The sequence below is a fragment of the Equus caballus genome, chromosome 20 (assembly GCF_041296265.1).
Source record: "Equus caballus isolate H_3958 breed thoroughbred chromosome 20, TB-T2T, whole genome shotgun sequence".
Lineage (NCBI taxonomy): Eukaryota > Metazoa > Chordata > Mammalia > Perissodactyla > Equidae > Equus > Equus caballus.
In genome coordinates this window covers 37,920,464-37,947,819 of record NC_091703.1, presented here as the reverse complement: position 1 = coordinate 37,947,819, position 27,356 = coordinate 37,920,464, and the positions used below count along the sequence as shown (strand labels likewise).

Below are 27,356 nucleotides of genomic sequence, written 5' to 3'. Positions count from 1 at the left end.
GAGGGGAATTGGTTCTACCTGGGGGTACGTGATGTGAGAGATTGGAGCGGACCAGTGATAACAGGTCATATTTAACTGGTGCTTTCCACTTTACAAAGTACTCTCCCATCAGTTGAGACAATTCCTTGAACACCTACTGCCTGTACAGGGCCAGAGGGCAGGCCCCTGACCTTCACATTTCCCCTGAGCGGCAGGTACTTTGATCCCCACCTCGTTGTGGAGGGAGCTGAAGCCTGGAGGAGACTGCAGGACAACAGAAAAACGGGCTGGGTGTGGAACAGGTTCGGAGGGTGAGGGACAGCTAGAGGGAAGCAAATCCCTTGCCAGGCAGGCCTCTGGTGCTGTCGGGGGCTGGCCCGTCAGGAGTTCCCTCTGACCACCCCTTCCCTCAGGACCCTCCTCACTTATGCCCTCTGGATATGCAGGCCCAACATGGCGCCCGCACCTGCCAGCATGGCCCTGCCTGGCTTTGGAAGGAGGGTGAACCTCCTGTTAGTTATAGAGAAATCACCTGTGTGGAGGGGGACCCCTGCAGTTAGGGGGCCTGGGGTGGGAGCACCAGAGAGGAACCTGGGCACCATCACGGCAGGCGCAGGGCTGGCGGAGGCAGGGACGGGGAGGGGCCCTGCTGCTGGAATCCTTGATGGCCCTGGGCTCCATGGCCCACCTCTTCAGACCGCCAGTGATGTCACAACAGCAGGGGTGGGGACTGTGGGGTCCCCCACTGCCTCAACCCGGCTGACCTTTATCCCAGTTTGGCGTGGGGGCCAAGGCAGACCCGGCTCCACTGGCCAGTATCTCCTTAAAAGCTTCCCCTGGACTCCTCCCTCCTGGACTGGCCCCTGCGCTGCTCTCCTGAAAGGGAACAGTGGGCTTCTGGGAGTGAGAAGGACGGCTGGAGTCAAGGCTGGAGGCGGGAAGACTGGCTGCGTGCAGAATGCCAAGGAGCTTCAGAAAACACGTGAGCCTGTGGAAGGAAAAACCTGGAAGGAAGCACCCTCTGAAGCTGGGATTATGAGTAATTTAATTTTCTTCTTTGTCATTTTGTATATTTTCCAACTTTTGATAGTAATGTGTTTTTGCAATCAGAAATAGTCCCTTTATTATGGATCTAATATTTATCCCATATATGTTGTTTCTTTCAGTCAACAATCATCTTATTTATGAGGTGGATATTATTAGTTACATTGTGGAGTTCGGGACTCTGAGATGCCACCATGTTGGGTGACTTACTTGAAGCCACAAGAGTAGTGAGTAGTGGGGTCAGGGCACTTTGGGGCAGCCTGGCAAGGGTGAGCCCGGGCAACATGATGGTGGCCAAGAAGATTCTGCTGCAGTCTTGGATCCTCTTTCTTAGTGTGTCACCCCTTCCCAATCCCTGGGCATTGGCCCATTGACTCACCTGTCATTAACTCCATTAACTCATTTATAAAATAAATATGCACTAAGCACTCCCTAGGTGCTCCATTATTATTTTTTTAAAATTTAATTTGCTCCATTATTTTTTTAAGGCATTCTTTATTCACCACATTTTTTAAAACAGCTTTATTGAGATATAATTGACATACAATAAGCTGCACATATTTAAAGTGTACAGTTCGACAAGCCTTGACATACGTGTTCATGTGAAACTGTCACAACCTGGGTAATGGACCTATCCATCACCCCCGAAAGGTTTTTTGTGCTTCTTTGGGATCGCTCTCTCCTGACCCTCACACCTCCATCCCCAAGCAAACACCAGTCTACTTTCTGTTACTATAGGTTTGTTGCATTTTCTAGAGCTTTGTATAAATAGAATCATACATCATAAATTTTATATATGTTGCAAGGTATGGATTCAAGTTGATAATTTTTGCATGTAGACGTCCAGTTGTTCCAGCACCATTTGCTGAAAAGCCTATCCTTCTAGTTTTAGTTTGCTGAGTTGTTTTTATCATGAAAGAGTGTTGAATTTTTGTCAGGTGTTTTTCTGCATCTATTGAAATGACTGTCTGGTTGTTTTCCTTTGTCCTATTGATGTGGTATATGACATTGATTTTCCTATGTTGGAACGCCCTTGCATTCCTAGGATAAATCCCATTTGGTCCTGGTGCATAATCCTTTTTGATGTGCGATTGGATTTGGTTTCCTAGTATTTTATTGAGGATTTTTGTATCTGTATTCATAAGGAATATTAGTTTTCTTACAGAATCTTTCTCTGGCATGTTAGAAAGTGTTCCCTTCCTCTTGTTTTTTGGAATAGTTGGAATAGGATTGATGTTAATTCTTCAAATATTTGGTAGAACTGGCTGGTGAAGCCATCTAGTCCTGGAGTTTTCTTTGTTGGGAGGTTTTAAAAAAAACTTTTGATTTATTTACTTTTTATTGAGGTTATGATAGTTTACAACATTGTGAAATTTCAGTTGTACATTATTTTTGTCAGTCTCCATATAGCTGTGCCCCTTCACCCTTTGTGCCCACCCCCACCCCCCTTCCTCTGGTAACCACTGAACAGTTCTCTTTGTCCATGTGTTAGTTTATCTTCCACATATGAGTGAAATCCTAGTGTTTGTCTTTCTCTGTCTGGCTTATTTCGCTTAACATAATATCCTCAAGGTCCATCCATGTTGTTGTGAATGGGACGATTTTGTCATTTTTTATGGCTGAGTAGTATTCCGTTGTATATATACACCACATCTTCTTTATCCAATCATCATTTGATGGGCATTTACTTGCTTTCTTGGGAGGTTTTTGTTTACTGATTCAATCTCCTTACTTATTATAGGTCTGTTGAGAGTTTCTATTTCTTCTTAAGCCCATTTTGATAATTGGTGTTTTTTTAGGAATTTGTCTGTTTCATCCAGATTATCTTGTTGGCATACAATTGTTCATAGCATTCTTTTATAATCTTTTTAATTTCCATTAAGTCAGGAGTAATGTTTCCACTTTCATTTCTGATTTTAGTTATTTGCCTCTTTAATTTTTTTAGTCAATCTAACTAAAGTTTTGTCAATTTTGTTCTTTTCAAAGAACCAACTTTTGGTTTCGTTGATTTTTACTGTTCTGTTTTGTTTTTTAATTCTCTATTTCATTTACCTGTGCCCTAATCTTTATTATGTCCTGCCTTTCTGCTGGCTTTAGGTATAGTTTGCTCTTCTTCTTCTAGTTCCTTAAGGTGTAAAGTTAGGTTGTTGATTTGAGATCTTCTATTTTCATGTAGGCATTTACAGTTATAAATTTCATTCTGAGTACTGCTTTTACTACATCCCTTAAATTTTGGTATGTGTTCCTTTGTCTCAGTATTTTCTGGGGCTGGCCCGGTGGCACAGCGGTTAAGTGCACATGTTCTGCATCAGCAGCCTGGGGTTCCCAGTTCAGATCCCAGGCGCGGACATGTCACCACTTGGCAAGCCGTGCTGTGGCAGGCGTCCCACATATAAAGTAGAGGATGATGGGCACAGATGTTAGCTCAGGGCCAGTCTTCCTCAGCAGAAAGAGGAGGATTGGCAGCAGATGTTAGCTCAGGGCTAATCTTCCTCAAAAAAAAAAAAAATATATATATATATATTTTCTAATTTCCCTAGTGGTTTCTTCTTTGACCCATTGGTTTTTTAGAGTGTTACTTTCTGCATATTTGCTAATTTTCCAGTTTTCTTTCTGTTATTGATTTCTAGCTTTGTTCCATGTGGTCAGAGAAGATACTTTGTATGATTTCAATCCTTTTTAAATTTAAATTTATGGAGAATTCTTTTATGACCTAACATCTATATTAATAAGAGACATTGACCTGTAATTCTCTTTTCTTTTGTGTCTTTGTCTGGCTTTGGTATCAGGGCAATACTGAGCTGGGATGAGTTCGGAAGTGTTCCTTCCTCTTCAATTTTTTGGAATGGTTTGAGGAGGACTTGTGTTAACTCTCCTTTAGATGTTTCATAGAATTCACCAGTGAAGCCATCTGTTCCTGGGCTTTTCTTTGTTGAGAGGTTTTTTAATTTATTAAGATTTCTTTTGTGGCTAGCATATGGTCTGTCCTGGGGAATGTTCCCTGTGTACTTAGGAACAATGTCTATTCTGTCGTTGGGAGGAGTGTTGTGTGTGTCTGGGTCTAGTTCGTTTGTAGCGTTTTCCAGCGCTCTTCTTTCCTTATCGGTCTTCTGGATAGGGTGTTGTGTCCATTACTGACAGTGGCGTGTGGAGTCTGCAGCTATTCCTGTAGAACCGTGTGTCTCTCCCTCCAGTTCTGTCAGCGTCTGCTCCACATGTTTTGGTACCCTGTTGGTGCATATATAATTGTTATAGCTTCTTCATGAATCGACCCTTTTATCAATATAAAATGTCCTTCTTTATCTCTTATAACAGTTTTTTACTGAAAATCTAGTTTGTCTGATATTAGTATAGCCACGCAAGCTCTCTTTTAGTTACTTTTTGTGTGGAATATCTTTTTCCATCCTTTCACTTTCAACTTACTTGTGTCTTTGGGTCTAAAATGGGTATATTGCAAGCAGCATATATTTGGATTTTTTCTCACATTTTTAACCATTTTTAAGTGTACAGTTCAATGGCATTAACTACACTGTTGTCCAACCATCACCACCATCCATCTCCAGAACCTTTTTCATTTTCCCAAACTGAAACTCCATACCCATTAAACAGTAACCCCTCACTTCTCCCCATGCCTTGGCAACTACCATCCAACTTTCTGTCTCTGTGGATGTCACCACTCTAGGCACCTCATGTAAGTGACATCACACCGCATTTGTCCTTTTGTGACTGGTTTACAGGCATACCGAGGAGATGTTACAGGTTCAGTTCCAGACCACCGCAATAAAGCAAATAGTGCGATAAAGCAAGTCACACAAATGTTTTGGTTTCCCAGTGCCTGTAAAAACTGTTTATGTGTACAGTGACGGATGGTAGTTAGTCTTTGGGTAGTGAACATGATGTAGTCTAAAAAGAAATCGAAATGTAATAATGTACACCTAAAATTTATATAATGTTATAAACCAATGTTACCTCAAAAAAAGTTGATATTATATTGTAGTCTATTAAGTGTACAATAGCATTATGTCTGAAAAAACAATGCACATACCTTAATTAAAAAATACTTCATTGCTAAAAAATACTAACCATCACCTGAGCCTTCAGCAAGTCATAATCTGTGTGCTGGTGGAGGGTCTTGTAGAAAACTCAGTTATCTGCCAAGTGCACTAAGATAAGGCATGCCTGTATTTCACTTAGCATAATGTCTTCAAGGCTCATCCATGTCGTAGACGTATCAAAATTTCATTCCTTTTAAGGCTGAATAATATTCCATTGTAGGTATATAGCATATTTTGTTTATCCGTTTATCTGTTGATGGGCACTCAGGTTGTTTCCACTTTTTGGCTGTTGTGAAGAATGCTGCTGTGAACATGAGTGTACAAATATCTGTCTGAACCCCTGCTTTCAGTTCTTTGGGGCATATACCCAGAACTGGAATTGCTGGGTCATATGGTAATTCTATTCTTAATTTTTTGGGGGAACCAGCCTACTGTTTTCTGTAGTGGCTGTACCATTTTATATTCCCACCAGCAGTAGACGAGAATTCCAATTTCTCTATATCTTCACCAACATTTGTTATTTTCTGTTTTATTTAAATAATAGCCATCCTAATGTGTGTGAAGTGGTATCTCATTATGGTTTTGATTTGCATTAGCCTAATGATTAGTGATGTTGAACATCTTTTCATGTACTTACTGGCCATTTGTATATCTTCTTGGAGAAATGTCTATTTAAGTCCTGTGAGATCATTTTTAAATCCATTCTACCAATCTGTCTTTTTTTGTGTGTGGTAAAATATACATAAAATTTACCATTTTAACTATTTTTAAATATACAATTCAGTGGCTTTAAGTATATTCATAATGTTGTGCACCATCATCAATCTCTGTCTTTTAATTGGTGAGTTTAATCCATTTACATTTAAAATGATTACTGATACTGAAGGATTTCTGCCATAGTGTTATTTTCTATATGTCATGTCTTTTTTGTTCCTTAATCCTTCCAATACTGCCTTCCTTTGTTTTTGATTTTTTTTTCTAGTGTACCATTTTGATTTCCTCTTCATTTCCTTTTCTGTATATTTCCTAATTGTTTTGTTAGTAGTTACCATGGGAATTATAGTTAACATCCTAAGGTACAGCTGATTTACCATCAGAAATCAGTAGGATGATATCTTTTTGTTTTTGAGGAAGATTAGCCCTGAGCTAACTGCTGCCAGTCCTCCTCTTTTTGCTGAGGAAGGCTGGCCCTGAGCTAACATCCGTGCCCATCTTCCTCTACTTTATATGTGGGATGCCTACCACAGCATGGCTTGCCAAGCGGTGCCATGTCCGCATCCGAGATCCAAACCGGCGAACCCCAGGCAGCCGAGAAGCAGAACACGTGAACTTGACCGCTGCGCCACCGGGCCAGCCCCAGATGATATCTTTAAAGTACTGATGGGGGAAAAAAATTGTCAATCAAGAATTCTTTATCCAGAAAAACTGTCCTTCAAAATGAAGAAGTTAAGACATTCCCAGACAGACAAAACCTAATGGAATTTGTTGCTAATAGACATGCCCGGCAAGAAATGCTAAAAGGAGTCCTTCAGACTGAAACAAAAAGGCACTAGATAATAACTCAAAGCCATATGAAGACGTAAAGATCACTGGTACAGATAACTACAGGGTAAATATAAAACTAGTATTACTGTATTGTGGTATGTCACTCCTCTTTTTTGTTTCTTATATGACTTAAAAGGCAGATGCATAAAACTAATTATAAATCTATGTAAATATACACACTGTAGAAAGATGAATATGTAACAGTAACATAAGTGGGGTATGAAATTGGATAGGAGGAATTACTGAATGCTGTTGAAGCTAAGATGGTATCAATTCAACCCAGATAGTTATAAATTTACCTACTTCTTCTTAAGTGCACTTTGGGAATTTGGGTCTTTCCATGTATTCTCCATTTCAACTAAGCTGTTGAATTTATTGGCATAAAGTTGTTCCCAATAGTTCTTTCTTCTTCATTTTTTTTAATCTGCAGAATCTGTTGTGATTTTACCGCTCTCATTCCTGATATTGGTGATTTGTATTTTCTCTCTTTTTTCCTGATCAATCTGGCTAGAGGTTTATCGATTTTCTTGATCGTTTTAAGAAGCAGATTTTGGTTTCATTGATTTTTCTGTTTTGTATTTCATGGATTTCTGCATTGATCTTTGTTATTTCCTTTCTTCTGCATACTTTGGTTTCAGGTGGCAGCTGAGGTCATTGACTTGAGATCTTTCTTTTTTTGAAATAAGCATTTAATGCTATAAATTTCTCTCTCTGTTTTAGAGGTGTCCCCAAATTCTGATATGTTGTGTTTTCATTTTTATTCAGTTCAAAATATCTTCTAGTTATTTGATCCAGAGGTTTGTTATTCAGTTTCCAAATATTTGGGGATTTTCCAAGGGTCTTTCTATTATTGATTTCTAATATAACCATTGTGATCAGAGAACATACTTTGTATGACTTGAATTATTTTTAATTTATTGAGACTTGTTTAAAGGCCCAGAATATGCTCTGTTTTGATAAATGTTCTGTGTGCACTTAAACTAGGGTTTTTTTTTTTTTTTTGGAGGAAGACTGGCCCTAAGGTAACATCTGTGCCCATCTTCCTCTGCTTTTTCTTTCTTTCTTTCTTTCTTTTTTTTTGAGGAAGATTAGCCCTGAGCTAACATCTGCTGCCAATCCTCCTCTTTCTGCTGAGGAAGACTGGCCCTGACCTAACATCCATGCCCATCTTCCTCTACTTTATATGTGGGACGCCTGCCACAGCATGGCTTGCCAAGCACTGCCATGTCCACACCCGGGATCTGAATCAGCGAACCCTGGGCTGCGGAAGTGGAACATGAGAACTTAACCACTGCACCTCTGGGCTGGCCCCTTCCTCTGCTTTCTATGTGGGATGCCTGCCACAGCATGGCTTGACAAGCAGTGCATAGGTCCACACCAGAGATCAAAACCAGCAAACCCCAGGCCACCAAAGTGGAACGTGCAAACTTAACTGCTGCGCCACCAGGCTGGCCCCCCTGTGTGCACTTGAGAATATGTATCCTACTATTGTTAGGGGGAGTATTCTATAAATGTCAATCAGGTCAAGTTGATTGATAGCGTTGTTCAAATCTACTATATCCTACTGATTATTTGTCTACTTGTTTTATCAATTACTGAGAGAGTAGTAGTGAAATCTCTGACTATAATTGCGATTGTTTTTCCTTACGGTTCTATCAGTTTTTGTTTTAAATATTTTGAAGCTCTCTTATTGGACATATGACCATTTAGGATTTTTATGTCCTTGATTAATTAACCCCTTTGTCATTATGAACTGACCTTTTTTATCCCTGGTAATATTCTCTGCTCTGAAATCAACTTTGTCTGATATTATAGCCCTCCCAACTTTCTTTTGGCTAGCATAAACATGGTGCATCTTTTTCTACCTTTTTGCTTTTACCCTATTTGAGTCTCTATATACAAAGTACATTTCTTGGGGGCCGGCCCAGTGGCACAGCAGTGAAGTGTGCATGTTCTGCTTTGGCAGCCCGGGGTTCGCCAGTTTGGATCCTGGGTGCAGACATAGCACTGCTCGGCAAGCCATGCTGTGGTAGGCATCCCACATATAAAGTAGAGGAAGATGGGCATGATGTTAGCTCAGGGCCAGTCTTCCTCAGCAAAAGAGGAGGATTGGCAGCAGATGTTAGCTCTGGGCTAAACTTCATCCAAAAAAAAAAAGTACATTTCTTGTGAGAAGCATATAATTGGGTCTTGCTTTTTTATCCATTCTGACAATCTCTGCTTTTCAATTGAGTTGTTTAGACCATTTACCTTTAATGTGATTACTGGTATAGTTAGGTTTCAGTTTATCATCCTATTTGTTTTCTAGTTGTCTCATCTGTTCTTGTCTCCTCTTTTTCTGCCACCTTCTGGATTACTTGAGTATGTTTTATTCCATTTGATCTCTTTTGTTGGCATATTAAGTATAACTCTGCTATTTTATTAGTTGCTTTAGGGTGTACAGTATACATCTTTAACTTGCCAGAGTCCACCTTTAAGTGATATTATACAACCTCATGCATGTCTGAACATTACAATAACGTATTTCCATTTCTTGTCCTGCTTTTATGCTATTGATGTAATATATTTTACTTTCATATATGTTAACTTGAATCCTTTGAAACTTGAGACTTGTTTTATGACCCAGAATATGGTCTATCTTGGTAAATGTTCTGGCTGCACAAACTCTACAATACATTATCATTTTCTTAACAGTTACCTTTTTAAAAGATTTAAGTAATAAAAAAATTTATATGTTTACTCCTGTAGTTAACCATAACCAGAGGTCTTCATTCCTTGGGGCAGGTCTATACTGTTACTTGGTACCATTTTCTTCTTGCCTGCAGAACTTCCTTTAACATTGCTTGGAGTGAAGGTCAGCTAGTGATGAATTCTTCCAGTTTTTGTTTATCTGAAGTTGTCTTTATTTCACCTTTGTTTTTGAAAGATATTTTTGCCTGATATTCTAGATTGGAAGCTTTTTTCTTTCAGTCCTTTAAAGATGTTGCTTCACTGTGTTCTCACTTGGATTGTTTTGGGTGAAAATCTGATGTCATTCTTAATTTTGTTCCTCTGGATATAACATTTTTACAGATTTTTCTCTTTAGCACTAATTTTGAGCAATTTGAATATGACGTGCCTTGGTACAGTTTTCTTCATGTTTCTTGTGCTTAGAATTTGTTGTGCTTTCTCGATCTGTGGGTTGATAGTCCTCACTGAGTTTGGAAAGCTTTTGGCCATTATTTCTTCCAATATCTTTGTCCCCTCTTTCTCTCCTGTGCTCCTGGGCCTCTAATTGCCCATATATTAGGCTGCTTGAAATTGGCCCACAGCGCACTGATGCTCTTTTAATTTTTTTTTTCTAATTTTTCTAGATTCTTTTTTCTGTGTTTCATTTTGGACAGTTTCTATTGTTGTGTCTTCATGTTCACTATCTCTTCTTCTGCAATAACTGATCTGCCATTAATCTCATCCAGTGTATTTTTCATCTCAGACATTATAGTAGTTTTCATTTTTAGAAATTCAGCTCAGGTCTTTTTTATATCTTCCTTGTCTCTCCTTAACTTTTTGAACATATGGAATACAGTTTAATAACTGTTTCACTGTCCTCCTTAGGTCTAACATCTGTGTCAGTTTTGGGTCAGTTTCTATTGATTGAACATTCTCATTATAGATTGTTTTCCTGCCTTTTTGCATGCCTGAGTATTTCTTATGGATCCATTTTTTAATGGATGCTACACATTATGAATGTTACCTTGTTGGGGGCTGGATATTTTTGCATTCCTATAAACCTTCTTGAGCTTTGTTGTGGAATGCATTTAAATTACTCATCAACAATTTGATCTTTTCAGGTCTTGCTTTTATGATTTGTTCGGTGAGTCTGGAGCAGGGAGGTCACAAGGATCATTGAGGCATTAGTGGGAGTGGATACATAAGCCCAGGCACTAACCATAGTGGTTTGGATAAGGGGAGAGTCAAAAGTTGATCAGGGGCCAGTCTCGTGGCGTAGTGGTTAAGTTTGCATGCTGTGCTTTGGCAGCCCATGGTTCACAGTTCGGATCCCAGGTGGGGACCTACACACTGCTCATCAAGCCATGCTGTGGCAGCATCTCATGTGTAGAGGAAGATGGGCACAGATGTTAGCTCAGGACCAAGCTTCCTCAACAAAAATTTTAAAAAGTTGTCAGGGTGGCACTGAGCAACCTCAGCCCTACCCTATCCCTCCCATTCCTGACGTGGCAGCTGCATGAAGAGGACAGGGAGGGCTGGAGTGTTCCCTGGCTAGGCTTGAGGGTACCCTCATGGGATCTGAAGCCTCATCATAGGAACAATCCAGGCCACAAATGCAGCCCTGAAGCACTTGCCAGCACAGAGCTGTCCAGGACGAGGCCCACCTGTCATCCCATTCTGCCTTACCCTTGCTGATCACACTAAGGGCCTTGGGAAGTCATCACACTGCTCTGGGCCTCAGCTTACTGGTTTGTAAATTGGGATTGCCACACCTGCCCTGCCTAGCTCAGAATGGTGTTCTGACCTGGGAATATGGGAAGCAAAACCATGCTGAGTCTCCGACCCTGAGACCTCAGCCCTTTCCATACACTGGCCTGGCCGCTGTGACCACTAGGCCTGCTTCTAGAGGGCCCTCAAGGTATGTGGTTGGAAGCCCTGAGGATGGGGACAAAGGTTGGGTGTGTGGGCAGCCAAGGAGGCCTGGGTTCTAAAACCTGTCCTTGACCCCCACTTTCTTGTGAGATGCGGAGGGCCCTGCCTGGGGGGTGGCCTCCTCCCTCTGCCCCAGCACTGACACAAGCCTGGGATGGGGGGGCTCCCTACTCTCTAGACTTAAAAGCCTTAGGACACCAGGAAATCTGCCTTGGAGCCTCCAGACCCAGGCGTTTCTCTCCTTCCTTTCCCGCTCTCTGATTCCCCACCACACGGATGGTGGTGTCTAGAGGCAAGAGGCCAGAGTCCCCGCCTGCCTTCTGGCTCCCAGGTGGATCACTGCGCCAGATTGCCCGCATCCAGCCTTCTCTGGAAGTATACTATACTTCTATAGTATAATATCACAGCCAGGACAATGACATTGGTAAAGTCCACCAGTCTTATTCAGATTTCTCCAGTAAATGTGACACACTATCGATCCACGGAGGTTTCGACCCAAGCGTATCTACTTAGCCAGTTACCCGTGACCCAGAGGGCCTTGACCCCCGCTCCGTCAGTGCCCCCGAAAACCGGGAAGAGGCTGGCGGGGAACTGAGCCCGCGGGGCACGCTGTGCGCTAGGCCCCTTGCTGCGTCCCCGTCGGATCCCCACAGCCTGCCGTACGGACGCGAGGACGGGCGCAGAGAGGGCAGTGCGGGCCGCGGTCCGGGGCTGCGCGGGGGCGAGCTCAGCCCGGGGCCGAGCTGGGCGCTGGGAGGGCTCCACGGACGCCGCCGGGGCGCTGGGCTCCCGGGCAGGGCCTGCCGCGAAGGGACGCGCCGCAGTCGCCGCCCGCCCGCTCTGCCCGTTCGAGCGCGGCCCGGCCCCTCCCCGCCCCGGCCGAGGGCCGAGCGCCGAGCGAGCCGCACGCCGAGTCCCCGCGCCGGCGCTCCGCCGGGCCGCCCGGGGACCGCCGGGAAGCCCCGCCCCGCTCGCGCCTCCTCCCCCCGCTGCGTGGCCCTCGGCTGCCCCCTGCCGCCGCGGGGTGGGCCCTGCAGCCCGGCCGTGCCCGCCGTCGCACCGCCCATCCCCCGCCTCCGGATTGGCCGCTCCAGAAGTCTCCGGGCCGGCTGCCTTCCGCCACCGGATTGGCTGCGCCCCTCGGCTGAAGCCCCGCCCATTTCCCCGGGTCCTTTGATCACGCGCCTGCCGGCTCTTCCGGGGCCCGGGAGCCAACCGAGGGCGTTACTGTCCGAGCTGCAGCGGCGGGAGGTAAGGCATGGCCGGGTTGGAGGGGCTGCAGAGCGCCGGCGCGGGTCCACGCCTGTGGGTGCCGGGATTCCAGGATGCCCGGGCCCCTCTGCGCTCCCCACAAATACCTCTCCTTCGGCCTGAGCCTCCCAGCGCTCAGGAACCACCTCCCGCTCGCCTATTGCTGGTCCTCATCCAAGGAGCGACCTGACACCCTCCCCACCTCGGCATGTCCCCTCGACCATGGGACGATGTGCATGCAACTGGGCAAGCCCAGTGTCCCCACGGACACCGGGACAGGTAGCTCATACCTTGCCCTCCGATGGAGACCCAGGCGAACCGGGCTCTTGGGGCATCTTCGTGCAGCCGGCCATGGACAGTCTCCTTGCCTCTGTCGGTGGGAGCTGATCCTCTCCACCTCCGCCTATCAGCCCAGGCCAAGAGGGGAGGGACCTGGGCCGAGCCCAGGGTGGGGACCAGAGGGAGGTGACATCACCTCGCAGATGCAGTCCAGCTCTGCCCACTTGTGCCCACCCTGGCACATGAGACCAATGGAGTAGAGGATGTCTAGGCTATAGGTCTGGAGTGACACCAGGGACAAGGAGGGCATGGGGCCTATAGCTTGAAGTGTGGCTATTGGACCAGACTGAGGCTGGCTCCTGCAAATGCTCCTAGGCCTTCCCTACGCCACAGTGCAAGACCTCGTGTTTTTACCTTATCTCCCCATCTTGCTCCACTGCATAGGTGCTGGCAGGAGCTGGGAACCTACATCTAACCTTTCCCCAGGAGTTGAGATCTGCAAATGTTTGGCCAGCACCTGAGCCAGGCCCCACCCTGGTTTGGGGATAGGAGCTGGGCAGGTCTCAGGCCCTGGGTCTGGGCCTCCCCTTGGTGCCCTTTACACCAGTATTTGCTGAGAGTCATTGGAGGGTTAAGCCTAGCAAGGGTTGACCTGGAGGACCCCTTGTCCCAGTACCTGACCTAAGTTTTCATGTATCGCCAGCTCTTGGGAGGGATCCAGAGCCTGGCCATCACCCTGGGTGAAACTGACAACCTCCCTTCCTCCTCCCCAGGGAGCCCAGTGGAGGCGCCCTCCCGAGGCACCTCTGCCCATGCTGCCGATGTCATGAGGAACACCACAGTTCCCAATGCCCCCCAGGCCAACAGTGACTCCATGGTGGGCTATGTGCTGGGGCCTTTCTTCCTCATCACCTTGGTCGGGGTGGTGGTGGCTGTGGTAAGGAGCCCCCATGTTACACACATATACGCCCACACCTTTGCTAAGGCAGGGCTGGGGGGGTGGGCCTGGTCCAGCCTGCACACAGCATCACAGTTGTCCTGCTGTTAACGGGAGTGGAGGGTTTGGAGGTGGGTCCCTCTCCCTTGTGGGCCGTGCTGGGCTCAGCAGCCTCCACAGTGCTGTCTCTATTACAGGTAATGTATGTCCAGAAGAAAAAGCGGTGAGTGTCCCTGTCCCCACTGCTACCTCCCCTCCATCCTGCTTAGATTTCTTCCCATAGGATCTGAGTTCTCTGTGTACATGTCAGATGCCCTCAGCCATCCTGATACAAGCCCCAAATTCCCCACACCCCATTGTTAGGTTTTCCTGCCCCGACTCAGCTTACCCACTGGTGAGAGGCCCCTTGTAGAATGGGGCATGTATTCTTAGAGCCCTATTGTGTCTTGAAAGGCACCCACTGGACGTGCCCTTGCTGGGGGTGGAGACAGTTAGTCAGGTGTTTGAAGAAGGGAGTGGGCCCCCTGGGCTGAGCCCCCTCCCCTGCTCCCCAGGGTGGACCGGCTTCGCCATCACCTGCTCCCCATGTACAGCTATGACCCTGCTGAGGAGCTACATGAGGCTGAGCAGGAGCTGCTCTCTGATGTGGGAGACCCCAAGGTGAGCATCACCAGAGGGGGGTCTGCTCTGTCCTCACCCCTGGAACCTGGGCCATGGCTAGTGGGCTGCCTCCTACAAGGCTGCCAGGGCCCAGAGCCCAGTCCTGTGGTCTCCTCCCACACAGGTGGTACACGGCTGGCAGAGTGGCTACCAGCACAAGCGGATGCCCTTGCTGGATGTCAAGACATGACCCGACCCCCTTGCCCTGATCTTCAGAACCGTGGGGTCCTGGAGTGTCCAGGGCCCTGTGGTATGCTGCTTCCCCCTCCCACTTGCCCTCCCCCAGCTCCCCCGTTGGGTACTGGGTCTCCATTCCTCCTCCCGGCTGTGCCCAGCAGCACCTATTTCCTAAGCCCCTGCAGAGCACCAGCCTCCATCACCTCTCTCCACTGGGCCTTCAGTCCTTTGTGGACTCCCACCCACTCCCAGGGATAATGGGAACTTTTTCCTTCTGGGGTGGAAGGGTGGCAGGAAACAGAGCTTTGCCCTTTCCGTGGGCACCTTTCTCTAGCCCTCCCCGACTTGGCTTTGGCATTGTTCCCATGATGGCAGGGCCTGATGTATAGTATTCAGTATATATATTTTGTAAATAAAATGTTTTGTGGCTAGGGGTGTGGCTCCTTTCTTCGAGAGGGGCTGAAGTTGCCCTCCCTGGAGCTGGCTCCATTGCTCTCTCCCACCCGCCTCCAGAGCCGCCCCCACCCACTTGATCCCTGGTTCCCACCCTCACCTACCCCAGCCACCCACCACAGAGAAGACTCCAGTCCAGAAAAGGATATTTTTTTATTCAAGTAACTGCAAATAGGAAACCAGAGGGGGGCCCCAGGCTGGGACAGATGATGGCTGCCTCCTCCCCCGACAGAACAGGGGGGAGGTGGCTGGCCCCCACACCCTCACAGTCAGCACGCTGCCACAGCATCCTGGGGCAGGGCCCCACCTTCCCTGGGACTGGGGTAGTCGTAACCCAGCCTGCTTTGCCCAGGCCCCTTCCCCTCAGAGCATCTTGGAGGAGGGGAACGTGGGCAGAACAGGAGGAGGCAATGAGGATGAACATTTGGCGCTGGTAGCAGCAGCAATGACGGATGTCTAAGATACAACATTGAACAAAAAACAACACAACTGTCCAGAGGTAGTTTGTGAACAGAGGAAAGATGGAACCAGAACCTTGGGGGGTGGGGAGGAGCAGAAGGGTGGGAGTGGGCAAGGCTAGCTCCTTGTTATTAGCGCCCCATGTGAGGAAAGGTGAAACAGGCATAGAGTGGACGCAGATAGGGTTGGGGAGTGGCTCCAGCCTACCTTAGGTGGCTGCCCCAGGGAACCTGGACTTTGTGGACCTCACCTGGCTAACAGGGGACTGCATCTCCATCACTGCAATAGATTCCAGGGTGACGGCAAGGGGGCTGGAGCCTGTTTAGAGGGGACGGGGAGCTCAAACCCCTCCTGCCTTCCTTCCTGTGCCCTAGAGGGGGCTGCCCAACCTAGTGCAGGCACTAGGCAAGATGGGAAGGAAGAAAAGTGGGTGTGAGCTGCTCTCCATGAGACACAGGTTGGCTGGGGACATCTTGGGGCCAAGCACCCCTCTCCATAGGCCGCACCTGCTGCTGCCACTACAGCGGGGCGGAGCATGTCAGAATGAGATGGGGCTTGGGCCCCTTTTAAGGCCAGGGGAGCCCTCCCAGGCCCCTTAATGGGAAGCCAGAGGAAGAGTGGGGGAGCAGAAGGGAACCCCCAAACCAAGAGCCCAGTCAGCAATGTCCCCCTGCTTAGGGAGTGGGGACGCAGCAGGTGCAGGGTGCAGCTAAGTGGGAAGTCAGCTTTGTCCAGGAGGGCAAGTGTGTGCGTGTGGGAGATGGGGTTGTTGGGAACTGAGACCAAAGGAAAACTGCTCCCCACTCGGGCCACGGGGGCCCCGCAGCGGCTGGTGTGCTGTGTAGTGTGATGGCGAGGGCGCAGGTGGGTGGTGACGCGTGGGCCTGGGGAAAGGGGTGGGGGCCGTGGGAGCGGAGCGGAGCTGTCCAGTCCCAGAAGGAAACTGCTCCTCGGCGCGGTCACTGCTCCTCCTCTGAGGACTCCTGCGAGATGCCCTCCTCTTCCTCTTTCTCCTGAGAGGTGGGCAGGGCTGTCAGCAGGAGTGCCAGGCCTGGCCCCCTCCCCCTCCACCCCCAGAGTCGGGGGGAGGGGGCATGGGCCAGGCTCGCCCCCACCCCTCCCCGCACTCCCCAGCTCTCCAGAAGGGGGATGAGTCAGGGCTGAGTGTGTGGGTGACTCAGCAGCCTCCGCGGCCCAGTTTCATTCATAAAAAAGGAAGAATTTAAAGGGAGGGAAAAAAACCACACACATGCTGCTCACACAGAGCCAGGCCCCCTTGGCCCCTGGTCCCACGGTGGGGGGGACCGGGGCTGAACCCCGTGCAGCACTGAGCTCGAGGAAGTGAGGGTGTGACTGGCTCTCCGGGGAGGGGAGGAGGTGGCCAGGAGAGGAAATGGGAAGGGAAGGGGCGGCTGGAGGATGCATGAGCCCTGCCTCGTGGGTGCAAGGGAACCGAGTGGCCTTGCCCACAGGGGCAGCTCTTGGGCTGTGCAGTGGCCCGGCCGCGGGCTGACCCCAGGCCAGGGTGGGGAGGAAGGGGAAGTGTGTGCCGCCGGGGCTCACTCACTGGGCGGGAATGTCGGGACACCACACGGGCCTGCGGCCCCCGTGCCAGGCACAAACTCCAAAACAACTTGTTTCCTGTTACTCACTCCTGGGGCCCAGCCAGCACCCCCTAACCCCCCTCACCCCTGTGGTGGCTCAGCTCGAGGAATGAGCACCCCAGGGAGGTCAGGGAGCCCCACTGCAGCATGCACCCCCTAGAGGCAGCCTCCTGACTCAGCCTGCCCACTTCCACTACCAGCTATCTGGGGCTGGGAGATGGATGGTGCCTCCCTGTGAGGGGCCTCCACGGGGGGCCGCACCTCAACTCCCACCCGGCGATGACCCCGAGCGCTGAGCTCTGTCACTGCTCTTCCTCCCTCCCCTGCATCATGGTCAGGACAAACCTCACCCCTTCCCGTGTGGCCTCCTTTCATGGCTATAACGGGGAGCAGACTAGATGACTTCCAAGCTCCCCCTAAAGTTCTGAGTCTGTTCTAGAAGCAGAGGGATTAGAGGCAGGGACACTGCCCCCCCAACTAGGGCAGGGCAGGGGGTCTGGTCTGGTTTGTATCTGGGACCCCTCACTTCTCATGGACACAGCCCTTGAAAAGCCCTGGGCCAACCCCTTCCCCTTCTGGCCTGGGTAAAGCGGGATGCCCTCCCTTCCTGGCCCTGCAGGTCAGGGAGAGCGGTCTTTCCACGGCGGCCGTGCAGGATCAGGCATCGCCCATTCTTAACACCCGCCCCTTCAACCTACCAGTTTTTTGGGTCTGCCCCTTGGTTTCCTCCCTGGAGTTGTGGTGGTTTTCTAGATGGTCAGAGAAAAGATCCACTAAGTCAAAAATGTCCCCGAGAGTGCTCACCCCATGACCAGTGCCCCGGATGGTGAGGAGACCAGGGAGGGGCAGCACCACCTGCCTCCGCTCTGGGCGGCCCGGGACTCTCACCCAGGCAGGCCCACCCGAGTCCAGCTGGTGATGACTGGCCAGCCACACTGCCCCCCCCAACATACACACACGCCCCCCACTCCCTCCTCCACCCATGACTCAGAGGATATGAGTCGTGTCTTAGAAAAAAATAAAATAAAAAACAAAACAACTTCTCTGAAAGGCTGATGCCACTGTGAATCTGGTCCTCCCTGCTTATCCCCACTCTCGGGATCCAGGGGACCCCGGGATGGAACATTCTCAGTCCAAGAGCTGGTGGAGCTGCCTCTTCACTCTTCCCAACTCACCCTTCTACAGGCCAGGAAAGCTGCAGGACTTCTGACTTGATTTCCCCATTGTCCCAGGCAGGACCAAGGCCCCCCAAGTGAGGCGTCATTCATCACCCTGCTTTCCCCAATTAGCAAAGACCCATCACCACCACTATGGCAGGGAAGGGGGTGCAGAATCAGGACGAGCCAGCCCTTCCCAGACCTGCCCACACTGAGGCTGTGGGGAGGGTCCTCCTCCCTCTCCGCCCACCAGGGGCGGCCCCACCTCAAGCCTCACCCGGGTCTTAGCAGCGCCCTTGTTTTTGCTCCCCTTCGGTCGGCCCCGAGGTCTCTTAGGTGTTGGCACTTCGCTGGGCTCCTTCTGCAAAGATAGGGCAGTCAGGGACACATGCCACCTGTCCCACCCCGTTCAGAAAACAGCCCTCTGCCCCACCCCAGCAGTTCTATCAAGCCATCATAGGAACCACGGCGGCAAGCCTGTGGAGTCAAGTTCTCGGTTTGACCGTAGTTTGCAATGCCCACCCCCTCGCTTCCCTGTGACAAAATGACAAGAGGCCAGAAGACCCCTGGGAAAGGCAGCATCGGGGCAGAAAAACGGACAGCTCTGCCCATGTCCCAGCTCTGCCACTGACTAGCTCTAAGATCCTGGGCAATACAGTCAATGCTTGGGCCTCAGTTTCCTCATCTGTAAATGGTGACAAGACTTAGCGCAGTGCGTCATGAAAACTAAATGAAGAACGTCCAAGTCCAGTGCCAGGCTCTGGACTTGGACGTGATCACTGATGATCACTGCCCACCCTCTCAGATGACACGTGCCAGAGACGGCAGGGGATGCACAAGAGGGGCACGGATCGTCCCCACCAGAGGGAGCCTCCAGCTTCTACCCGCAGACTCCCTCCAGACTGCCTCCCAGGGAGAAGGAATTACGCCGGGAATCTCGGAACCCCAGAGATCCCTGCTGTGGTTGCTGCTGAAATGTTAGTACGCAGGAGACAGACTAAAAAGCTGCTGCATAATACACAGAAGCTGCGCATAAAGGCGCGTCAGCTATGGTGTCCCAGGATGGCTGCCCACAGGCTGTTTATGACTATGGTCCAGTAACCCAACACCCCTGCTCTGACTCCCCCACTGACCCCAGCTAACAAACAGGCGGCAGGCGTGGGGGCCAGGGATGATGACAAGGGAACCAGACTAAGAGGATGAGTTTGCCCCACACACACTGTGGGCTCTGAAAGAGGCAGATGAGTTCCACTACACACGTCCACACTCCTGCCTCACGTCTCCTGAGGAGTCAGTGCAGCCCACTGTCTCCACCTTCCAGATGGGGAAGCCCGAGGCCGGATGCATCCATCTCAGTTCCTTTCCTCCCCTCTTCTTGCCCAGGAAAGGAAAGTAACTGGGCTTCACCAACAGCTGCCCCTTGCTCGGGGGACAGCTGCCCCCTCTCTGAGAATCCAAGATCTCCACCACATGACAGGTGGCCCCCACAGCCTGACTGGTCATGCTCCCTAGGGTGCCCCTCAGTGCCAAGCTGGCCTTCTAACCCCATGGGACCTTGGGGGGGCGGACAGTACCAGGGTTCTGAGGGTCACTCTGCCACCAACTCCCTAACATTTTCGACTTCTTGGGCTTTGGTTTCCTCTTTTTCTTTTTTCTTGAGAAAGATTAGCTCTGAGCTAACATCTGCCGCCAATCCTCCTCTTTTTTGCTGAGGAAGACTGGCCCTGAGCTAACATCTGTGTCCATTTTCCTCTACTTTTTATGTGGGACGCCTACCACAGCATGGCTTGACAAGCAGTGCCATGTCTGCACCCGGGATCCGAACCAGTGAACCCTGGGCCACCGAAGCGGAACATGCGCACTTAACCACTGCACCACTGGGCTGGCCCCTTGGTTTCCTTTTATAGAGCTAGGGGCAAAGCCCAGTCTGGGGCCACTCAATGTGAAGCCCATGAACAGGTTACTGGCCTGGGATGCGGAAGTACAGAAATTGACAATGAGTATTTAAAGCCGCTTATAATGAATTGACAGAACAATAATATGCGCAACGAGTCTAATGACTAAAAACCCCAGACTTCCATGTATATGTATTTTCATGTTCCTATAACTCATCATTACTGTGTTTTATAAACACACTGGTCCCTGATGGACTGGAAATAAAGGGTTGGTGGTTTACAGTGTAAGCACTGGCCTACGTGACCATTGGGTCACTTCTGGCTTGGACTTCCTGCATGCCCCCACTTCTCTCCTGGGGTCTCAAGAGGCTCTGACCCGGGTTGCATGTGTAGGGTGCACAGAGCATGTGATGGGGGATGAGGGGGGGCAGTCACATACATATAGATAGGAAAGATTCTGCATCCGTCCACTCCTATTTTCACCTGCTGAGATGCTGGCACCTCCCTAGTGCAAAGGGGTAAACCGAGGCAAAGGTTTGGACACCCACCTGACTCCCTACCAGCGCTGTCCCGGGACTCACCGGAGGCTGCTTGCGCGGCCTGCCCCGCCCTCGCTTCTCAGTGCCGTCCTTTTCCTGCTTGGAGGCCAAGGGCTGGCTGGACTTCGAGCTCGACTCGCTCATCTTCCCTTCTCTCCGGAGCAGGTGGAGGAGCGACGGCTGGGATGCTGCGAGGGAAGAAAAGCTGTTTTAAACAAAATGTCTTGCTTTCGGCCACCCTCCACCCTCACGCTCCTGCTCTGCAAGAAACTGCCTATTCCCAGGGCTAGCCAGGATCCCACCCTGCCTGGGATTGGGGAGGGTCGGCCCAGCCCCAGCATGCTGCCACAGGGTGGGGCTGGGCCGTTGGCCCTAATCAGCTCCTTATCTCCTGTTCAGAAGGGCTCTTTGTTGTCCTGCCACCTCCACAGGGCCCAGGCCCAAGAAGCACAGCCAGCTCAGATGTGGCTCTGTGGGTGAGGCCGCCCTGGGCAAAGGTGGGGACAAGGTGGGGGTCCTCACACTGCCAGGGCCCTCTCCCTCTGACCAGCTTCCCTTTCTCTTTAAGAGAAAACCAAGCCCGAGTAGCTCACAGGGAACAAGAGAGGAAAGGTAGAGAATGAGCCCTAGACACCTGGCACCATGGGCATCAAGCCCCAGGCGGACCTCGCCAACAGTACCACCTACCTGCCCAGATCCAGGCCTCGGGGCCAAACGCTACAAGGGCCAACCTATCCCACAGCCAGGGCTGGTCCCCACCCCACCAGGTCTCCCCTGCTCTCTCCTGGGGTCAAGCCTGGGGTTCCAAGCTGGGGACAATTTGAGAGGGGGGAAGATGGTTGAATACAGTGGGTGAGGTTGGGGGAGGACAAGGGACCCAAAGCCGACAGGTGGGTCTCCTTTCCCCTCATCCCTACCCCACCCACCTGAAGTCAGATGAGATCTCTCTCTCTGAAGCCTGCTTACAGGAGGGCCAAGGATTTCTCCAACTGAGATGGACCCTTCCGACACATGCCACCTGGCCCCCTGGTGCCCTGCCAGTGCGGATCCTAAAAGCTTCTTGGTCCTTTTCTAGCACCTTCCTTTTCTTAGACGCCTGTTCGAGTTTAATCAACCCCGTTAACTTTGGACATACGTAAAAAGCTCCTGCTGCAGGAGCACCTGCACCCTGTACCTGGGAGCTTCTTCTAGAGGCTTAAAAAGGGCAGTGAGGGTCCCCGCACATCACCATCCCACAGTGAGGGTCCTCTCAGTTATCACCCCCAAGTTACAGAGAGACACGACCTGGGAGACCTCCGGCTCCACACCTCCCTGGGACCCAACTCCTGGCTGCCCTTGGCAAAGGGTGGGCCCATGTGGCCCTGCTTCCGAAAGCACCTCAATCTGGAAAACGGGGGTAACGGTAAGGCACCCGCCTCTACGACCTCTCCCGAGGGGCGCAGGGACCAAACCGGAGAAGAGCTACGAATGTCTAAGCGACGGGAAATCTTCCCTCAAAACGCGAACTACAGCATTTGAAAACGACTTTTCTTTCCCTTTTCAGATTTTCAGACAATTCCCAACTTTAACTCAACCAGAGGAGAAAACATTTTTGTCGACTTGTGACGTCCAGAGGGCCCGAGGCCCCGTCCTGGAGCATTGGGATGGCACGCTCCCGACTGGAGGACCTGGTCTGGTAATTATTCTGTTTGATAATATTTCAGACGCTTTTAAACAGGGTGGTTGGTGGTTTATCTCGCTCGTCAGTAGTGGCCTGGCCTGCTCTGTAATTACAGGCAGTGATTAGAATCTTACATTACACCACAGGCCCCCCTTCAAACTAAACATCAAAATTCATCAGCCAAATGAGTGCTAACCTCAGGAGGTCTGCCGGAGGGCCCTCACGGAGGGGCTCCAGTGGGTGGATGCCAGCCCCTAATCCCAGAGAGCCTGGGCCTGGCCTGCCTGGGAATCCCGGTGGGTCTCCCTGGAAGCTCTTGCTTCATCTGTTGCTTCCTCCCATTTCTTGCTGCTGGGGACCCTTTAATCCACTTACCCACCCCTGGGATCCAGGCCTCCATGGCCTGAATGAAGGCCCGAGGCCCTCTCTGGTGAGACCAACAAATGTGTGTCTCCTTCCACCTGTTTCCGAACATCAGAGGCCTGGCTTGGCAAAGCCACATTTAGGGCCCAATCTCAATCCTTCAGTTTGTAATAAGCCCTTTTGGGCCTCAAGCTTGTCCCCTCCATATACCGTGGATGAAACGTGTGCTCCACGAACGCTTAGGGTATCTCAGGAATGACCCTATGAAATTATCACGAGGTTCCCTTGTTTTCCAAAAAAAAAGTAGCCCAGAGAGGCCTGCTGAATTGCCCAAGGTCACACAGCAAGTTGGCGAGCAGGATGGAGTGGGTTCTTAGCGACCCTTCTAGCCCGCCACTTTCCTTACCCGACTGGAGGCTGGTTAAAGTCCTTGTCACCCCCCGCTACAGACCCGGCCTCACGGTGACTCTGCAAGAGTCTGCACCCGGCCGTTGCAGGTTGGCCGGCGGGACTAGGGGCCGGAGCGCGCGGGGGGAGGGGCGCAGGCCGCTCTTGCAGGCGCGGGAAACCGGTGCACCCCGACCGCATGCACCGCCACGCGGGTGCACCCGGCCCCACTTCCTGCCAGAGGGGGCACCCAAGCCCGCCTTGGGGCAGGAAACCAGGCGCGCGCGGGCGCGGGTGAGAGGAAGAAAGCCACCTCCCTCCGCGCCCTCCCCGCAAAATAAAGCCCCAGAAAAAAAAACTGAAACGGGGAGTCAAAGGGACTAGTACCAACAGAGCCCAGCAAAGCTGAGAAACCAGTTTGTGGGGGCGGAGGGCAGGCCCGGCCCTGGGGGCTGGAGAGGCGCGGGCCGGGCCAGAGGTGGGGTCGGGGTGAAGCCCCAAACCCAGGCCGGCGACTCGGCCTTAGGGGCGGGGGGCCACCGGGACAACCGCCAAACGGGAGTGGAACTGAATTGCGGGGTTCCTGCCCATCCCCCTCACTTCTCGAACTTCCCCAGGCTGCGAGGGGCGCCCGGCCCCCCACTCCCCCGCGGCGCCGCAGCCCGCTCCTCTCCCCGCCCCCCACGCCCAGGGCCCGGGCTCGGGCTCGGACGGAGCAGCGGCCGCGCGAGGTGCACCGGGCTCCGCCGGGTGCACAACTCGCGCTCGCCGCAGCCGCGCGCCCCCTCCCCCACCGCGCGCCCGGCCCGGGTCCCCGCCCCCCGCAGGGCGCCCGCGGCGCGGGGGAAGGGGTGCGGGCGCCCTCCCCGCGCCGCCGGGCCCCGCCGCCCGCCCCCGCGCCGCGCGGCCCTCCCCCGCCGGCGGCTCGCGCAGCCCCGGCCTGGGAATAAAGCCGGAGGCGCGCGCTGCAGCCCCGGGCGGCTTGCAGGAGGGGCGGCGTGCAGGCGGGGGCGCGGGCGCCCCCCACCGCCGCCGCCGCCGCGGGCCCCGGGGACGACTCACCGCGAGCTCGGCCGCCGGCCTGCGGTGCGCGCTCCGGGCTGCCGGGAGCGACGGTGCTGGGCGCTGAGGACCGGCCTGGCTCCGCCGCCGCCGCCGCTGGTAGCAAATGCGGATCTGAAACCGGGAGAGAAAGCAGAGGCGCTCAGAGATCGCCGCCGCCGCGTGCTCGCCGCCCAGGCCCCCGCGGGGTATTTATATGTCACATCCAGGCGGGGGGGACAAAAATATCCCCCCTCCCGCGAAGGATGGCGAGGGGCAGGAAGCTAGGCACGGCCCGTGCGCGGCCTCAATAAATAAATAATTTAATTAAATGATAGATATGAAAAAAAAAGGAGCCACCGGAGGGGCCGCGAACTCACGCCTTCTTGGAGCCGCGCCAGCGCCAGAAATAGCCCGGGCTCGGAGTCCCAATTAGAGGAGCGCAGCCCCGGCTCAGGGGAGCTTAAAAAGAGCGACCCAGGGGCAGGGGGGACGGGCCCGCCCGCGCCAGCCGTGTCACCGAGGGGGGGCGGGGCCATGCAAATGAGCCCGGGGATTTAAAAGGGCGGCCGCCCGCCAGCCGCCGCCGCCGCGCGGGTGGGTGCTGACTGCGCGGAGGGCCGCACGGTGCTCGGCGCCTGGGGGCGGGCGCGCGGGAGGCTGGGCTGGGAACCGAGGCAGCGGCCCACTCCTCAGCGTCCCGGGCCGGGAGAAGTGGGAGGGTGCCCGGAGGGATCGCCAAGGAGCCTTCGGCGGAGGGAGGGCGTCTTTCCTGCCTGGAACGGGGGGTCCCCGGGAGAACCACCTCGAGGGCCCTTCCGGGCGTGTGGGCCGGGCGCCCGCGGGCGCGTGGATGTGCGGGGTCGCTCGGGCCCGCGGGGGTCCGCGCGACCGGGAAGGGGTGCCGAGAGAGGCGCGTGTTGGAGAATCCCGCGGCCTACCCGCCGCCCCCTGCGCCCAGATCCGCGGCTCGTAGGTGTCCCCTGGGCGGACAGGTGTCAGCATGTGCCTTTCAGTGCCAGCCTGCGTGTGGCTGACTGGTGAAATACAGGTCTTGTGAAACTTGTGAAACCCAGAGTTTTGATTCATTAATGGCTGCGAGTGAACCATAATCAAGGTGCAGAGTTCAAGCGAACAGACGACTGTTTTCGCTTGCAGGTAGACCGGAGGGAGGCCTCCTTCATTCAGGTGACCTGGATGGGATTCTGGAGACACGCGGTCCCACTTTGTGCCCTGGCCCCCTCTGCTGTGACTTTCCAAATAAGAAAGCGGGAGCCAGTGGTCGCCTGGAAGCACTTTGAGGGCAGGGACTGGGTCTCCACACGCCGTCCCCGCCCGGCCGGGCCCAACGACGACTTAGTGCACGACCGAGTGGGACGCCCCGGTGGGAAGATGGCGGGGCGGGCGGTGGGAGAGGAAAGGGCGCTGGCGGAGGCGCGCCCTGCAGGCCGGGCCGGGGCCTTCTCGGGCGCACCTCCCCGCCCCAGGTCCCTGAGGCGGCCTTCCACACCTCCCGTGATGCAGGGAATTGCAATGCGGCCCAGTGACACACGGCTGTGACTCATGTTTTTCTTTGCTCCCCTTCTTCCTTCCCGGTCAGCCGAGGCCCCGGCCCAGCCCCCTCCTCGGGGGGCGAGCAGGCGGTGGAGGGGGGCCGCCAGGAAAGCCCAGCGCCTAGAGTGGAGGCGGGGTGGGGAACCAGCGGGGCCGGGCCTCCTAGTTTCAGGAATGTTTCAGGAATGTTTCCGGTGGGGGTGGGGAGCAGAGCCGGGAGTGGGCCCAGCCCCCACCCGGGGCAGCGGGCTGGCGCTCCGGGCCGGGGGCAGCACGTGCTCGGCCGGGTGGGGGCGGGGCGCCGGGCGGGAGGGCGCCGGGGCCGAGAGCGGGCTCCGAGAGGAGGGCGCGGGCCTGGGCCCGGCCGGGCTCGGGGTGGGCCGGGAGGCCGCCCTCCGCGCGCTGGCTCCCCGCCCGGCGCCCAGGTGAAGCACAGTTCCCGAGAAGTCCCCAGGCTGTCCCTGCAGGGGAGAGGAAGTCACCGAAGGGCGGCCCGAGGGGAGAGGAGGGCGCAGGGAGGACGCGAGGGAGCGGCTGGGGGAGGGGCGGCGTGCCCCTTTGTCTAGGGCTGGGGTGGGGGTGGGGCGGGAGGGCTGGCGCGCCGCCCTCCATCTTCCCGCCCTGCGCCCCGAGCGCGCGCTTAGTAGGCCTCGAGTGGAGTTGGCTGGAGGGCATTGAGTTGCCGGCTGGAGAACCTTTGCGGCGTTGAGTGGAAGAACGACCCTTCATCTCTTAACCTACCCGGCTCAGGTCACAGGCCTGTGCCAGCAACCGGGGTCCCCACGTCTGGACCAAGGATGGTCCTCCAGCTGCGCGCCCCTAGACACAGCCCTCCCCAAGGCCGCCTAGGCTGCTAGGCCCGGGCTCTGGGGAGGCGTGGGGAGGGGCCTAGAAGGACGCAGCTAACCTGGGGGCGGCGCTCCCTGTCCTTGGGTGGCATGTGGTGGTCCCTGAGACGGAGGTAGAGAAGGGAGAGGGACTTCCGCCTCGAGTGGGCTGTGGGAAAACTTGGCCAACTTTCTGGCCCACTTCTAACAAGCCGACTTGATCTTGTTTTTCCTACTTATTTTCCCCTCGTCCTGATTTCCTCACCAACTTGTTTTTTACCTTGTATTATGTGTATTTTTGTAAACCACCTCAACCCCTCTCTGGAAGGAGGCAGGTATAAATAAATTTGTAGGCAAATATAGTAGCTTGTTCCTCTCCAGGATTACCCACACCCTTGAAATCCAAATAACCCTGGCCACTGACCCCAAGCTCCGAGCCTTCTGGATTGCAAATGCCCGGAATTTACTTCCTCTCCTTTCTTCCCTCTTTCAATAAGTATCTGTTAAGCAGAAGAGTGAGTGGTAGGGATAAAAAAGATGAATGAGGACGGAGCCCTGGCCCCCGCGAATTTCACGTCTTGAGGAATGAGAACCAGGAACACACCAGAGCAAGCTGAGTAACAATCCTGGAGATGCCAGGAGGCAGGAAGCACTCATTCATTCATCCAGTGTTTATTGAGGGCCTACTATGTACCAAGAACTGGTCCACGTTTTTCCGGTACAATCTGAACAAAGCAAAGTTGCCTGTCCTCTTGAAACAGACTAGGGGGCCAGGCGCTTAGACAGACTTAGTAGGTGCTATAGGAGGAAAGGATGGGAGCCCCGGGTAGGCAGGGAGGTGTCCTGGGG

At 52.8% G+C, this 27,356-nt stretch overlaps 2 protein-coding genes and 1 long non-coding RNA gene across 10 annotated transcripts; 1 reads left to right on the top strand and 2 right to left on the bottom strand.

Moving 5' to 3' along the window:
* Window positions 1-1,042: 1,042 nt before the first annotated feature.
* LOC138919640 (uncharacterized) lies at window positions 1,043-12,928 on the bottom strand. Its single transcript, XR_011430011.1, has 2 exons — window positions 12,806-12,928; window positions 1,043-4,251 (listed from the first exon to the last, which is right to left on the bottom strand). It is a non-coding gene; the product is annotated as an uncharacterized lncRNA (long non-coding RNA).
* SMIM29 (small integral membrane protein 29) lies at window positions 12,387-14,999 on the top strand. 3 transcript variants are annotated; one of them, XM_023624754.2, is made up of 5 exons: window positions 12,387-12,515; window positions 13,568-13,671; window positions 13,929-13,954; window positions 14,286-14,391; window positions 14,516-14,999. In XM_023624754.2, the coding sequence occupies exons 2-5, from the start codon at window positions 13,621-13,623 to the stop codon at window positions 14,579-14,581; spliced, it is 249 nt and encodes an 82-aa protein (XP_023480522.1). In that variant the 5' UTR covers window positions 12,387-12,515; window positions 13,568-13,620; the 3' UTR covers window positions 14,582-14,999. The 3 variants fall into 3 exon arrangements, with proteins under 3 accessions (XP_023480522.1, XP_023480521.1, XP_023480520.1); XM_023624753.2 differs by having other exon boundaries at window positions 13,568-13,731; window positions 14,325-14,391; XM_023624752.2 differs by having other exon boundaries at window positions 13,568-13,731.
* Window positions 15,000-15,155: 156 nt separating this feature from the next.
* Window positions 15,156-24,738, bottom strand: HMGA1 (high mobility group AT-hook 1). 6 transcript variants are annotated; one of them, XM_023624748.2, is made up of 6 exons: window positions 24,507-24,738; window positions 24,148-24,261; window positions 20,685-20,863; window positions 18,519-18,602; window positions 17,783-17,833; window positions 15,156-16,493 (listed from the first exon to the last, which is right to left on the bottom strand). In XM_023624748.2, exons 3-6 carry the CDS (start codon window positions 20,817-20,819, stop codon window positions 16,440-16,442), a joined length of 324 nt encoding a protein of 107 aa, XP_023480516.1. In that variant the 5' UTR covers window positions 20,820-20,863; window positions 24,148-24,261; window positions 24,507-24,738; the 3' UTR covers window positions 15,156-16,439. The 6 variants fall into 6 exon arrangements, with proteins under 6 accessions (XP_023480516.1, XP_023480518.1, XP_070101518.1 ...); XM_023624750.2 differs by having other exon boundaries at window positions 20,718-20,863; window positions 24,507-24,729; XM_070245417.1 differs by having other exon boundaries at window positions 24,487-24,644.
* Window positions 24,739-27,356: the final 2,618 nt, after the last annotated feature.

Excerpts from the sequence above, each read along its gene's own strand:
- SMIM29 (XM_023624752.2), top strand. The coding sequence starts at position 13,621 with ATGAGGAACACCACAGTTCCCAATGCCCCCCAGGCCAACAGTGACTCC. Across the intron at positions 13,955-14,285 it reads TATGTCCAGAAGAAAAAGCG|GGTGGACCGGCTTCGCCATC; the intron begins GTGAGTGTCCCT and ends CCTGCTCCCCAG. Across the intron at positions 14,392-14,515 it reads CTGATGTGGGAGACCCCAAG|GTGGTACACGGCTGGCAGAG; the intron begins GTGAGCATCACC and ends CCTCCCACACAG.
- HMGA1 (XM_023624748.2), bottom strand. The coding sequence starts at position 20,819 with ATGAGCGAGTCGAGCTCGAAGTCCAGCCAGCCCTTGGCCTCCAAGCAG. Across the intron at positions 18,603-20,684 it reads CAGCGCTGGTAGGGAGTCAG|AAGGAGCCCAGCGAAGTGCC; the intron begins GTGGGTGTCCAA and ends CTATCTTTGCAG. Across the intron at positions 16,494-17,782 it reads GGGGCAGACCCAAAAAACTG|GAGAAAGAGGAAGAGGAGGG; the intron begins GTAGGTTGAAGG and ends CCCACCTCTCAG.